Source organism: Gadus morhua, chromosome 6 (assembly GCF_902167405.1).
Source record: "Gadus morhua chromosome 6, gadMor3.0, whole genome shotgun sequence".
Lineage (NCBI taxonomy): Eukaryota > Metazoa > Chordata > Actinopteri > Gadiformes > Gadidae > Gadus > Gadus morhua.
Window position 1 is genome coordinate 20,159,057 of NC_044053.1, and position 15,527 is coordinate 20,174,583.

General features: G+C 47.9%; 2 protein-coding genes across 2 annotated transcripts in view; one reads left to right on the plus strand and one right to left on the minus strand.

Moving 5' to 3' along the window:
- The window catches only part of vgll4l (vestigial like 4 like), a 6,625-nt gene extending 4,489 nt beyond the window's left edge, over nucleotides 1-2,136 (minus strand). Inside the window, exon 1 of the mRNA XM_030359561.1 lies at nucleotides 1,548-2,136. Within this exon, the coding sequence (XP_030215421.1) occupies nucleotides 1,548-1,614 (67 nt within the window). The 5' untranslated portion in view covers nucleotides 1,615-2,136. The remainder of the gene's footprint in view (nucleotides 1-1,547) is intronic.
- Nucleotides 2,137-3,251: 1,115 nt separating this feature from the next.
- syn1 (synapsin I) lies at nucleotides 3,252-15,248 on the plus strand. Its single transcript, XM_030359806.1, has 14 exons — nucleotides 3,252-4,320; nucleotides 4,680-5,098; nucleotides 5,638-5,695; nucleotides 6,706-6,797; nucleotides 6,890-7,046; nucleotides 7,153-7,242; nucleotides 8,499-8,561; nucleotides 8,659-8,801; nucleotides 9,490-9,564; nucleotides 9,663-9,765; nucleotides 10,465-10,614; nucleotides 10,922-10,991; nucleotides 12,428-12,962; nucleotides 14,728-15,248. Exons 2-14 carry the CDS (start codon nucleotides 4,731-4,733, stop codon nucleotides 14,753-14,755), a joined length of 1,932 nt encoding a protein of 643 aa, XP_030215666.1. The 5' UTR covers nucleotides 3,252-4,320; nucleotides 4,680-4,730; the 3' UTR covers nucleotides 14,756-15,248.
- The last annotated feature ends 279 nt before the right edge of the window (nucleotides 15,249-15,527 follow it).

Below are 15,527 nucleotides of genomic sequence, written 5' to 3' on the forward strand. Positions count from 1 at the left end.
ATCAGTTTGAATCTCACCAAAACGCTTCCTGATCAAAAAAACTTTTGTTTTTTAATCAAAGCAACAGTTCTGCAACACAAATACATCATAGTAATTAAAGGTTGAAATGCAGGTGTGTGCGAGTGTGTGCTGCTTTGTGCACCAGTGTGTGTGACTGTCTGTGTTTATGTGTTGGTTTGTGCACCAGAGTGTGTGACTCTGTGTGTGTGTGTGTGTGTGTGTGTTGGTTTGTGCACCTGAGTGTGTGACTCTGTGTGTTTATGTGTGTGTTTGTGTGTGTGTGTTTGTGTGTGTGTGTGTGTGTGTGTGTGTGTGTGTGTGTGTGTGTGTGTGTGTGTGTGTTGGTTTGTGCACCTGAGTGTGTGACTCTGTGTGTGTGTGTGTTGATTTGTGCACTTGAGTGTGTGACTCTGTGTGTGTGTGTGGGGATTTGTGCACCAAAATGTGTCAATGTGTGTGCGACTGTGTGTGTGTGTGTGTGTGTGCGTGTACATGTGTGTGTGTGTGTTGGGAGAGGGGGGGGGGGGGGCTGGTTGGTCTGGGTGATAACAATGAATGCAGATGTTGCTGATAGTCGTGCATACAGTCCAAACACGACCCGCCTGAACACCTTTTGGTTGAGGAAGAACCATGGACAGGTGATGCCCTTCACAAGGTTCTCTGACTGTATTCAGGTGACCTGAAGCCAGAGCACCTCTCTAACGCCAGGCCCAGGAACCCACCCTCGGCACTCAACTGTATTCAAACAGGACGCGGGAATACGCTTCAAACAAAGCAGGAAGTTGAGAGAAATCAGCACATAGAGCCCAGCTACTGTGCTGGCAGAGAGTACAATGGAGAGGTGATCATCTCTGCTGGGCTGTCACACCTCGCTGCTCCTGTGAATACACATTCTTAACTGGCTAACCACTGTAGGCACAGTGCAGTGGAGGGGAGGGGGGGTGCAGGTGAAACCACACCTATGCTGATTTTCTGATGCCTCAGGCATGATTATTTCTTCAGCATTACCAGAACCAACACATCGCCTGGCCCTGACCTGTCTGTACTGGGTACTGAATGTGCAGATTCATCCAGAATAGGAAGTAAGTTCCTCAGCTCAGTCTTTAGGATAGAAAGGAACGACAGATTTCATATTTTTAACTATTTTAAATTGGTTGTTTAAATTTGAATAATGTTTCTGTATTCTTCTTTATTGTTTATCAATCAAAAGTGTTTGGTATTCAAAGCTTAGTTTACAGACATGCGTGTGAATGTCTTTCCTAATTTTCATAACATGGAATGAATAGCTGTTGGGTAAAGTAGAGCTCTATCAAATAGAGTGTAAAAGTCTATAGTTTATAAGAGTATATATACACACTTTGTAGCATGACTATACACTACAGACTGTTTAATATATAAGTTTCCCAGGATCAGATTACAATAATTTGCAGATATTGCACCAAAGTTGTGAGATGGTTGAAAGTGGAGAGAAGCATATCCATCGAGGTAAGGTAATGTTTATCACACAGAGGCATACAGTAAAAATACAGAATTAATATCAAACATACCTTCCAAGATGTAGACCTTGAAGCCGCTGCTCATCCGGGTTATATAGTGAAAATTGGCCACAGCCATGGCTTCTCTTCTTCCACAGAATACAAAGAGAAATGCAGAGAAACACCTTGACTGCTGGGGCTTACGGGACACAATGAGCCCTAGTTATGGGTTGGGTTAATAGGTAATGAGATGCTGGCTCTGAACTCCACCAGGTAATGTATCAGGTGTGAGCAGAGCTGTGCTATGGCCTCCCTTTGACTCTCTGCCCGTGCTCCCATTGGCCACCGTCAAGCCAATCAAAAGCCTTTTCCTGCTTTCTCTCAGTTAGCTTTTTGTGCTGCGGGCACAAGAGGGACCATCTCAGGCGTTGAGTAATCGCGCTTTCACCCACTTGGTAGATTCTCCAAAACAAACCCCACTATTACACTAATAAAGGAGGCATAATCCGGTATGTTATTAAAGATATATTAGGATTCAGGAATAATTAATTCAGCTAATCAGGACTACCTGTGAAACGCACCAGAGCTAACACTACACTTTTTTCTTCTCCCCTTCATCTAGAAGCACCTCCCTCAGGCCGTATAGGAATTGAAGTCCACGTGTTTACCTTATGAAGTTAGCACCTGCTCTTTGTCTCCCCCCGTCCCCACACACACACACACACACACACACACACACACACACACACACACACACACACACACACACACACACACACACACACACACACACACACACACACACACACACACACAACTCCCCCTACCCTCCTTTTTGCCGCAAATCTAAAATCTCACCAAACCACATTTTTGCGTTGAGTTGTCTCTTCGAGGAGCCCACCGTCATTCCTGCTGACCTGCCCGGACACGCACCCAGCTGGGCCCGGCCTCCCCGCTAATCCCGGGCCCTTTGTTGACGGCCAGACAAAGAGCCTTAAGTCCCAGAACCTGCAGCTGCCAGGAGACCTGTCCTGCTGGAGCACGCCGAAGAGGAAGTCTGGACACACACACACACATGCAGGCGAACACACACACACACACACACACACACACACACACACACACACACACACACACACACACACACACACACACACACACACACACACACACACACACACACACACACACACACACGTACAGTGTGTACACGTAAAGACACGCAATGCAGAAAAAATAGAACAACTGTACCCCTAACCTTTACCCCCCCCTTCCCCCGCCCACCAAATTGGTGTGTTTAATCATGTGGTTGTGGCTGAAGACTCTGTGCTAGTCTCAATATTATAACTCTATGATATTTTTTTATGCCTAGATTTCAGCCATCCAACCTTTAAATGACTGGCTTTATATGTGTGTGTGTGTGGCATGTGGGTGTATGTGTATGTGTGTTTGTGTGTGTGGCATGCACGTGGTTGTATGTATGAATGTTAGTGTGTGTGTGAGTGGCATGCATGTGCGTGTGTTTCAGCATGTGGGTGTATGTGCGTGTGTGTGTGTGAGTTGCATGCATGCGGGTGTGTTTGTGTTTGTGTGTGTTGTGTGTAGCATGCTGGTAGATGTATGTGTATGCGTGTGTGTGTGTATGCATGTGTCTGTGTGATTGGCATGCATGTGGGTGTGTGTATGTGGTATGCATGCCTGTGTATGTGTCTGTGTGGCATGCATGTGATTGTATGTGTGTGTGTGTGTGTGTGTGTGTGTTTGGCATGCTTGTGTTTGTGTGTGTGTGGCCTGCATGTGGGTGCATGTGGATTTCTGTGTGCATGTGTGTGTACATGTGTGTGTGCATGCGTGTGTGCTTGGTCAGTGACTGTATAGGCATAATCCTTGTGTCTTATTTGAGTGTTTTCATTAGTAATCCCAGCCTATTTTTCATCATCAACGATATTGACGACATGAATAATAATAAAATAATAATTAATTTGAGCAGATTAATATAGGGGTTGCTAAGATTCAATCTTTTTTATTCAATCAAGACTTCATAAAAAGTAAAGGCAAAATAGACCGTTTTTATAAAGGCGGTGGCCTACAAAAGCTAAAACATCAGCGGCATTATGCTCTGAAGTGTCTTACACCGTTCTCTTTGCGGCAGCAGAGCTTACTATAGGTGGAAGTGCTACCGTCATTAAGCGGTGCGGGTGAATCATATATCGTATTAACGAGTTCGAGTTTCAAGGTTTTCTAAGGCATTGCCAACAGATGGCTCATCCCTTAGAATGTGTTTTATGAAGGCATTGATAGAAAAAAAACGAATTAATTTTATACAAGCGCTTCAAATCGCTTCGCTGCAGTAGTACAGATTTTTGAACGAATTCACGTCTCTTAATATCAGTTGTGATGCGAGGACGATCAGTATCATCGTCATCATCAGACACCATACTGCCCTGATTAATCAATAGCGCGCGGAAGGAACCACCATCAACCTCAGCCCCTCCATCCCGTTGGCTGCACTCTCCTCGCATCAGCACCACCCCTTTACTCCACCAGTGCGCTGGCATCTCCCCCAGGAGCGCTGGGAGTGACGCAGAACCGAGCGGAAAGCTGCACCGTGCCTTGAGGGAAGAAGAAGCACTGAGAAGCAGGTGATGCGATCAAAAACAACCGGACCAGAGTAGCCCTATATCTGGGGACGGTGGCTGTAGAGAGGTGCTGATCCCCGATGCGTGGCCTGTTCGGGCAGAGGACGAGTGACAGCAGAGCTTACAAGGGTGTGAATCTCCTCCTAAGCGTCCTGATAGCGCAGTAGCACTCCTCCGTTCACACCAGATTGGGGACGTGTTCTGAGGTTGGTCTTCCACGGCGACAATTAGCGCTTCTGTGCTCTGTGATCCACCCATATGTTGCATTGCAGTCTGTTTGATAAAGGGAATGTGTTTAGGATAGCGATGTGTGTAATATCAAAATAATTGCCTTTAAAAAAAATAAGTTGAAATGCATTTTGCTTGAGTTCCTGTTTGGCCTCATCAGTCACGACATGCTTAGAAACTACAGTAGTCTGATAACGAGGGTTTGCCCCTAATTTACACCACTCTGTCTGTTCCTGAGGGCTACATTGACCAGTTGGTCTACAGATGGGAAAGTAGATATTTCCGTGAAACAAGTTGGAATTCATTATCCGGTGGTCAGGATCTCGGCTTTCTGCAGCTTCTCATCCTGCAGCTTCTCCTCCCCCTCCGGCGATATTAAACCTACACCATGAACTACCTGCGTCGACGCCTCTCGGACAGCAATTTTATCTCCAATTTGCCTAATGGCTACATGACGGACCTCCAACGCCCTGAGCCGGCTCAGCCCCCGAGCCCCGCAGTGTCGCCGGGGCCCCCGGAGCAGCGCCGCCAGTCCACCAGCCAGCAGCAGCCGTCTGGAGGTGGAGCCGCTGCCGCTGCAGCCGGTGGCGGTGGTGGTGGAGGTGGTGGAGGAGCCGGGTTCTTCTCGTCCTTATCCAACGCTGTGAAGCAAACCACCGCCGCAGCAGCTGCGACACTCACCGAGGCAGCGGACAGAGCCGGGGTGTCGAGCAGTGCTAAGATACTGCTGGTGATCGACGACCAGCAGACGGACTGGTGAGGAGAACCTTCCTGGTAGAATGACCTATAGCGTCGCTCCAGAAGGTCGTATGATTAACCTAGTTCCGTCCCTGTAATGTGTGTGGATGACGTTCCCCCTGTGGGGCTGAGATGAGGTGAGGATAAGACTTATCTGCCATGCAGCAGAGATTTAGGGAGAAGCCATTTTACAGCCTAACCTTTTTACAACGATGCATTATCAATAAGTAATAATGCTGATTCATTAGCCTGTACATTAGGCCATTAAGGCCTTTAACATTTAGGACATCCAGTCTCAATTGGCTAAAGAGAAATGAGAACAAGAAGTGATATGATATTTTATGATACAATTAATTAGCTTATTTGTAATTATTGTAAACAACACAATACAGTACACTTACTATGACATGCATCAATTCCCTCAGTTAATTCTCCACATAGTCTAAGGTGCAGTAAGTGGGAAGTCGTTAAAATCTAAATGTTTTAAGGGAGCCCTTAAGTCATTATGTCCCAACATGTAACCTCTGGTTGCCGTCTGGGTTGTGGTTCTTCTGCAGGGCGAAGGTCTTCAGAGGGAGGAAGGTCCATGGGGAGTTTGACATCAAGGTGGAACAGGTGGGTGGCCTCATGAACCTCGTTTCCCTCTTCCGTGACTTGGCACACTAACACACCTGAACACCAGGCTCAGAGCTTCAGAGAGATCAACAGTGAGGAGACATGAGGAACCGGGTTAGGATTGATCTGGGATGCAGCAGTCCTAGTGTATCTCAGCAGAACTTCAGGGGGGAAGACGGCGCCATAAACCATCCAATACAAGGGGCGGAGTCACGCCTTGTTTCCTGGTTGTAGAGATTTTCTACCGGAGGAAAACTTCCTTGCCAGCCCGCACAGTATTGATGATGTTGAGGCCAGGCCAGAGATGTGTTTACAGTTCAGTCCTGATGGCCGAGTCTGTGTCAAACGAGTCAAACCGATCCCTGCCAGCAGTGACAGGATTAGTGGAAACAAATATGAAGCGAAAGGAAGTGAAACCTGTCCTGTTCACCCAGGTCTTACCTGGTCTGCCAGCACACGTTAGATATTAACGTCTGACTTGTTAAACAAGGTAAGGCTGGCTATTCCACTAGTAGAGCATTAACACTGCAGGGTTATGGGTTTGAGGGCGGCCCATGTAACATCTTTCACTAAATACCCACGTTCCTGTAAGACGTTTTGGATGTAAGTCCACCAGGCTGCATATTATTAAAACATCTGCTATGCAGTTTACAATTAGCAATTCAGATGTTTTAAGCGGTAATACTCCGCAAGCCTTTGTGGTAAATTGTTAACCAAAGCACCCTTTGGAGCTGCAGTATAATGAGAAGCACTATGCTCAGCGAAGAGCTTCATGCTTCAGCTAACAAGCTGCAGGTTAAGATCCTTTCACTTTGAGGTCCTCCAGCGTTTTCCACAGGCTATTTTTATCCCCTTCTTTCTGGGGTTTCGATAACTTATCATTACTTGAGTTGCCTGGTTGCCAGGCACCCTTCTCCAGGGATGGATGTGATTGCTGCGTGCACGAAGCTGAGGGGGAGGGGGGGTTGGACCAGAGATGGTCGTTGACCTTCTTGCCCTCTCACTTCCAGGCTGATTTCTCAGAGATCAACCTGGTGGCCCACTCCACGGGCTCCTACAGCGTGGACATCGACGCCATCAGAAACGGCCATAAAGTCACTAAGTAGGTGTCCTCTGGAATTAACTATTAATGGAGTGGCTCTCCTGAATGTGGTCAGTGTTTTACTGATGGCCTCCCCTCCCCTGGGGCCCCAGGTCCTTCAAGCCAGACTTCGTCCTGGTCAGAGAGCATGCCTTCAGCATGGCCAGGCACGGCGACCACCGCAGCATCGTCATCGGGCTGCAGTACGCTGGGGTCCAGAGTGTCAACTCTCTACACTCGGTCTACAACTTCTGTGATAAACCATGGGTGGTACGTACCTGGGACACCGCAGTAGCCCCTACTTTGTGCTATTCTTCATATATTGACTGTAGGAAACAGACAGGGATTTACGTTTGGTTGCGTTTGTCCCTCTCAGTTCGCCCAGATGACCCGACTGTCAAAGACGCTGGGCCCAGAAGAGTTCCCGCTGATAGAGCAGGTTTACTACCCCAACCACAAGGAGATGGTGGGTAGTCTGGCCATCTGCTCTCTCTCTCTCTCTCTCTCTCTCTCTCTCTCTCTCTCTCTCTCTCTCTCTCTCTCTGTCTCTCTCTCTCACCCACAGCAGCTGAGGCCCTCTCTTTGTCTCTCACTGCGGTGCCTGATTTGTTTTTGGAAGCTGGAGCAAGCGTAGCGACAGGGTCTTGATTTTCCAGGTCACTGTCATTATGCTGCACTGCAGAGACATCTGTCTGTCTATCTGTCTGTCTCTCTCTCTCTCTCTCTCTCTCTCTCTCTCTCTCTCTCTCTCTCTCTCTCTCTCTCTCTCTCTCTCTCTCTCTCTCTCTATCTATCTATCTATCTATCTATCTATCTATCTATCTATCTATCTACCTACCTACCTACCTACCTACCTACCTACCTACCTACCTACCTACCTACCTACCTACCTACCTACCTACCTACCTACCTACCTACCTACCTACCTACCTACCTACCTACCTACCTACCTACCTACCTACCTACCTACCTACCTACCTACCTACCTACCTACCTACCTACCTACCTACCTACCTACCTACCTACCTACCTACCTACCTACCTACCTACCTACCTACCTACCTATCTATCTATCTATCTATCTATCTATCTATCTATCTATCTATCTATCTATCTATCTATCTATCTATCTATCTATCTATCTATCTATCTATCTAACCATGCATCCATCGATCCATCCATCAATATCCACTCATCTAACAGTCTATCTACCTGTCCGTCTGTCTAGTCAGTCTGCCTGTCTGTCTGTCTGTCTGTCTGTCTGTCTGTCTGTCTGTCTGTCTGTCTGTCTGTCTGTCTGTCTGTCTGTCTGTCTGTCTGTCTGACTGTCTGTCTGTCTGTCTGTCTGTGTCTGTCTGTCTGTCTGTCTGTCTGTCTGTCTGTCTGTCTGTCTGTCTGTCCGTCTGTGTCTGTCTGTCTGTCTGTCTGTCTGTCTGTCTGTCTGTCTGTCTGTCTGTCTGTCTGTCTGTCTGTCTGTCTGTCTGTCTGTCTGTCTGTCTGTCTGTCTGTCTGTCTTTCTATGTATCTGCCTATCTAACCATTTATCCATCCATCAATATCCACCCATCTAACAGTCTATCTACCTGTCCGTCTGTCTAGTCAGTCTGCCTGTAAACATTGTTTGAACAATGAGCAGTAATTTTAATTCTTTATCAAATATGTTGGATTGAAAGACCCTACATGGTTGATTGGACCGTTATAAAATACTTTTGTTGGTTACAGCTCACTTCCTCCGTCTTCCCCGTGGTGATCAAGATGGGTCACGCTCATTCTGGGATGGGCAAGGTAAGGCCACTATTGTATTTAAGCCTGGATTACAAGCCTGCGCATGCCATTGATATATTCTTCTTACTGGAGGAAAACCTCTGGCCTGCCCACTCAGGTCAAAGTGGACAACCAGTACGACTTCCAAGATATTGCCAGTGTTGTCGCTCTGACCAAGACCTACGCCACTTCCGAGCCTTTCATTGATGCTAAGTACGACGTCCGCATCCAGAAGATTGGAAACAATTACAAGGCTTACATGTGAGTCAACATTTAGCGTTCCCTTCCTCCAAAATGTCAAGGTGCTGTGGGTAAGATTAGACAGTTGCAAAGAGAGACATCAAACGAGGCGAGAAGAGAAAAATACGAAGCAGCTCCACTCCGTGCTCCCAGTTTGGCGCCAGCCGCAGATAGAAACGTCAGCAACACGTCAGCAACACGTTAGCAACACGCCAACAACACGCCCACTCGCATGTTGTGAAGTCTCTGTCTCTCCGATTCTCTTTACACTCGACTTTACACTAGGTGCCTGGGCGGGTAAACCCCGGGTAACCTCTGGGTTTTATCCGTGGAAGGTCAGGCTTACAGTGCATCTGGGAAAGGGCCATCGAAGTAAGTATTTCATTCATGCACTTGTGGTTAACAGGCAAGATGGATTCTCTCCGCACGATCCAATCAGGACTTATGTTCCATAATGGATCTGGTCAGAATTGACACGGCTAGTAGTCTGATATCTAAAACGGCTCATGCAGAAGGAAACAGTATTCACAGTGCATTTCCTTCACTAATATCTGTCGGGTCAATGCCACTTCTAAGCTATTGATACTCTCACAATAATAACCTCCTAAATCCTGCCTACAGCACCTTCAATTCAACATTCAACAGCTTCATCTGCACAATGATATTGACAAAGTTATTGATGCAGAAATAATGGTTTGTTTTATGATAGGAGGACTTCAATATCTGGCAACTGGAAGACCAACACAGGGTCCTCGATGCTGGAGCAGGTGGCCATGTCAGACAAGTAAGGCCCGAATCGGCAGCACCGGCTCTATGAGCCAACGTCAGATTTCTGATGGTTCTCCAGTGTTCTGGTTCCATCTGTTCACCCTGCCGTTCCAGGTACCGCATGTGGGTTGATTCCTGCTCCGAAGTCTTCGGAGGGCTGGACATATGTGCGGTAGAGGCTCTGCACGGCAAAGACGGCAAGGACTACATCATAGAGGTACCAGACCGCAGCCTGTGGTGTCCGTGACAACGAGGAGCGTGTTCTCGTTCTTCAGAGCAGAACGAGGAGCGTGTTCTCGTTCTTCAGAGCAGAACGAGGAGCCGGTTCTCGTTCAGAGATCAGAACGAGGAGCGGGTTCTCGTTCCTCAGAGCAGAACCAGGAGCGGGTTCTCGTTCAGAGATCAGAACGGGGAGCGGGTTCTCGTTCCTCAGAGCAGAACGAGGAGCGGGTTCTCGTTCAGAGATCAGAACGAGGAGTGGGTTCTCGTTCCTCAGAGCAGAATGTGGAGCGGGTTCTCGTTCCTCAGAGCAGAACGAGGAGCGGGTCGACTCAATTTGCATTCAATTTGAAGAAAATAAATGGTAACATACTAACAGAACCATTAGAATGTTGCTTGCTGAAATCCAACATGCCAACACAGTGTTTTTTTTTACTTTAAGCCACTGCAGTTCTTCCCCAGTCCACAGCTGATGTGTGAACCAGAATACTGTTCTGCTGTGGTTGACGGTGGTCTAACTCAGGGGTACTTTGCTAGCTGGGCTCGAGCAGGACACCATGCTAGGTTGCTATGGCAGCTGGCCTTTGAAAGATCGCCACTCGTGCAAATCGAGGGTCTGGTAGTAGCAGTGGTACTCGGGAGGGCGTCTACTTGCTCATCACATGAGGGCGGGGCTAATCCCGTCTCTCCCGGTCAGGTGGACGACTGCTCCGTGCCGCTGATCGGAGACCAGCAGGACGAGGACCGAGTCCACATCGCTGAGCTGGTGGTTACCAGGATGAACCAGACCGTCCCGCGCTCCGCCTCCCCCTCGGCGGTCCGCTCCGCAGCTGGCCAGCCCCCTCAGGTGCTCAGACCACGCAGTGTTTCAGACTCACTGACTGCCACACACCCAGCCGTCTGGCCGGCCTCCACGACGAGGAGGCCCACGGCGGAACGGAAATAGAACAGAGCTGATATGCATTTCATTAATAGAACAGTTCTCCTTTGTTCTGTTCTCCTCATGGTTATTATTACATCATCTGTTAAAGAAAGTTCTGCCCTGAAGTGTATAAAACATTTTCCGACCAATCGGACAAATCATTAAATCTAACAGCCTGGGTTAGATGGTACTCTGTGGTATTGATGGCGGGCTGTCGGGGTGTTTCATGCAGAAGACGGTGTCCCCCCTGGCCGACTCCCAGACCAGGGTACCCCAGGCCCAGCAGCGCCCCCCGACGCAGGGTAAGTTGGCCGCTGCAGCCCCCCTGCCAGCACAACCCTGAGACTGTGGTTCAGCCGTTGAACTGCAGTGCATTAACGTTTATAGCACCGACCCCTTACGAACTTGTTATGTTGTCAGTGTCCGTCTGTGCGGTTAATCAGATATTATCTACAATTATTATGTGTTAGTATATATGTATATATACTGTATATTTACTGTAACAATATTGTAATACAATTCTCTATTTTACGATAATTTTGGAACATGTTGCCATGGCGAAGCTCAGAGGTGCTTTCGTTCAGACTCATGTCTACACACCTACACATACACATATGTATTTATAAAACAAAGTAGTAAAGACTATATTAAGTACATGTCCCACGACTAATATTGGGTCTGTTTCAGTGGCGGCTGGTGCTAAAAAATGTTGGTGGTGCGCAGTAATAGACGGGGGTCCGGGGGTCCCTCCCCCAGAATTTTTTTAATTTGGTAGATTTGATTTCCTGTATTCTGGTGCATTTTGACCCATTGTTGTTATTCTCATATTGAGACAAATCATGATCACTGTCCTATAGCGTCCATTTTTTGTGAGTCTCAATGTCTCACAAAAATATACAAAAATATAAAATATGGACGCTACAAAAATATCTATGCTAAAGGCCGAAAGACTAAATTAATATGTAACTTAATTGCTCCTTTTAACTATAACATTGCTTGTTGAGTGAAATTCCTCCACTGAAATGGGTGGAAAATGCTTACAACTCTCTGCTATTTAGCGATCTATCTCTTCTCTAAATGTAAGAAGAGAAAGTTGAGAAAGCTGCTGAGGAAGGTAGCCTATTTGATTGATTCGCTGAATTGTTCAATCATGTACCGATAACAAAAAAGGTAAGCGAAACCATTGACCTGGGGCGCACACTGGTACGATCCACTGGTACGATTGGAGGAGGGCTTTATTTCGAATGACCAATAACTAGCCTAGCCCAAATCATTGACGTTCAGACGCATTTAAATGGTTGCTGGCAGTGGCAAGTACGATCTATCACACAATTAAACGAGGATAAACGTTATTTATTTTTGTTGGTTTATTTCGTATTTATAATAGTTGATTCATAGTTGGCCGATATATTCAAGTGAATATTTCACGGAGGGGCGGCGCCCTAGCGCCCCCTATTGACCCACCGCCACTGGACTCTGTTCCATACCAATGTTAAGGGAAACAACACAAGTTTTTCCTGACTATGACACAAATTTGAAAGGGAAACTGAAATGAATAGTCATTTATACCAAAGCTGAGTGACTGAGAGCTTAGTAATAACTCATACCATAGGGTGCTTCTCCCTGTCTGCAAATGAGATTGGTTTGATTTAAAAGTGTTGTTGCCAATTCACTTAACTTAACACAAAACTGAGACGGTGCAGACGTGTGTGAGGACTCTGTGGGTGTTGTGCTCTAGGTGGGCCCCAGCAGGGCCCCTCTCAGCAGCGGCCCCAGCCTCAGGGCCAGCCCCCTGCTGCCCAACCGGGGCCCAGCCCCACGGCCGCCAGCGACCCCGCCAGCCATCCACAGCCCTCTAAACCCGGCCAGGGGCCCGGGGCCACTCAGCGGTCGGCTCCGGCGGCCGGCCAGGGTCAGAGACCCCCCTCTGGCCAGGGCTCACCCCAGCGGAGCCCCAGTCAGGTGCAGAGGCAGCAGTCCGCCTCTGCGCAGCAGAAGCCCGGAGGCCCCGGCCAGAAGCCCCCGGGGGGCCAGCAGAAGCCCCCGCAGCAGAGGCCCAGCCAGCCCCCCAGGCAGATGTCCCAGGGCGGCGGCTCCCCGCAGCAGAGGCCTTCCGGGCCGCAGGGCCGCCCCGGGGGGGCCCCCACCACCCAGCAGCCCCGACCGGCGGGCCAGGGAGGGCCGGGCGCCAGACCTCCGCTGCAGCAGAAGCCCCAGCCCCCCCAGAAGCCCCGCCTGGATGAGGCGTCTGCGGGCGGCGCTCCAGCACCAAAGTGAGTAGACGTGTGAGTGCACTCCGCAGCTCGCCGTAGCCTCGGAAACGCTCCCTAAGTGCTAACAAGGATGAAAGGAAGGTCTTTCATCCTCTGCCTGCTTCCAGAGCTGCATGCCAGAACACATCCCTACTCCTAGATCAAATCCCCGCCCTAGTGCGCATGCAGCCTGCGTGTTTCTGCAGCTCACCTCTGCTGCAGCGCTTGCACAAGACAACGTTTATTTCCAGATAGCGCGTCACTTTCATAGCAGCCGCATCACGCGGGCGTGTTTTCCCTCCTCATCCACCCATTCTGGCACTGGATGCAGATTACCTTGGAAAGGTCGGATCAGGGGGAATTTCAGGCTCAGACCACAGGGCTGTTAAAATAGTACATGACTGCTCCTTAACCTTGTTTTGAAAACAAAGTAAGTGAAGGTGTGTGGATGAATACAGGTATGTCCACTGTTTAGGAAACTCCAGAAAACCAGAAAATATGAAAGAAAAATAGGATTCTTACTTCAAATCATTAACATCTATGAAATATCGAAAAAACTTTGAACTTTAAACCTGCAGTCACTTAAGGTTTTTGATATAATTAAGTTAGTATTATGCTTTGTTATTTTGATGATGTGACTCATCATTATTTAAAAACATACTAGTGCACTTGAGAAATAATAGTCCTCTCAAAATCGATTCAGCAAATCATGAACTGATTCAGTTGCTACTCCCTTATTCAAATTGAAGAAAAGATGGATAGCATGCGAATTCAACCAACATGCTAACAATGCAATAACATTGTAGTAAATTTGCTGAAATAAGACAAGCCAACACAGTGTTTCTGTGACTTTAAGCCACTGCAGTTTTTCCCCATTCCACAGCTCCTGTGTAAACCAGAATATTGTTCTGCTGTGGCTGGCGGTGGTCTCACACGGGGGGATTCGGCTAGCTTGGCTCAAGTGGGACACCATGCTAGGTTGCTATAGCAGTTGGCCTCTGAAAGAGCACCACTCGGGCAGATCGAGTGGCTGGCAATAGCAGTGGTACTCGGGACAGAGTACGCACAAATAATCCAGAAATATCTCCCTTCTGGGACCACATGTGAACTACAAGTACGGTTTATATAGGTTACTTTGAATTCCTGTCTAAATAGTAGACATCTTCTGCTGCTCAACGGCTAATTTATTCTTGATACAAACCGTCAAATAAACAAATGAAAACAAATTTGGAAAAAAATGAAATAGAATTGTGGAAACACAATGCAATACTATAACAGCAATATAAATGAATAAATATCACATCGTCCACTTAATAAAAATGCAATTAATGCAAACATACATAAATCATTAACCTAATCCTAGTGGATTCTGCTCTTTGGATGTCTTGGCATTGTCCTCAAACATGAGTCATCATTACATTCTTCTCATGCAAGTCTCCTTTCCCGCATACGATGAGCTCATCGTACACAAACACATGACAGGAAGTGCACCCCTTACGTCACCGTAGCGACACGCCTTGCCCTCATCCTGCCCTCATGTTGACCATCTATATGGGTTTGCTGCATGACTTAAAAGCCTCTTCCTCCCCTCTACCGACACTCCTCTTCACTCCTCCTCCTCCTCCTCCTCCTCCTCCTTCTCCTCCTCATCTCCGCTCCTTCCCCTCCTCCTCCTCCTCCTCCTCCTCCTCCTCCTCCTCCTCCTCCTCCTCCTCCAACTCCTCCTCCTCCTCCCCCTCCTTTCATAGCAAGTCCCAGTCTCTTACCAATGCCTTCAACCTTCCAGAAACACCGGAGACGTGGGCCAGCCTTAGCCGGGACCAGCTGAAGGCTGAGGCCGTACGCAACCTCGCAAATCTTTTGCTAGTCTGTTCTCCAGCGGGGTGAGCGTCAAATGCCCCCAGTGCAACTGACAATAACATGGATTAACAGGACGGAGGAACCTCTACTCCTTCCCTTCATCCCAGCCCCCAAATCAAACAAGGACCAACAACATGTCACCTAATAATGGTTCTCTCACACTGAGGCCAACGTGAACCCTAAAACACCCACTGCCGCAATAGGTTAAACAGTAAAACACAAGGATAGTTAATCGATGTAGACTTAGTCTGAAACATTCCTTGACCCACTGAAGGCGCAGATGCCTGGGTGATTCAATGACTCATGTACTCACACTCATTGGCTGTGCGTTCCTGCTTGCACTTGTAGAAGATCTGCTTCCATTATGCGTACCCACACACACACACACACACACACACACACACACACACACACACACACACACACACACACACACACACACACACACACACACACACACACACACACACACACACATACGTACACACAAACACACACACACACACACACACACACACTCTTAATCACTTACACACCTCCGTTCACACAGACACACACACACTCTTAATCACTTACAAACCTCTGTTCACACAGACACAGATTATTTCGCAGACACAGAGAGGCACTCTCATAAACATGCACACACACACACACACACACACGCACCCACACACACACACACACACACACACACACACACACACACACACACACACACACACACAC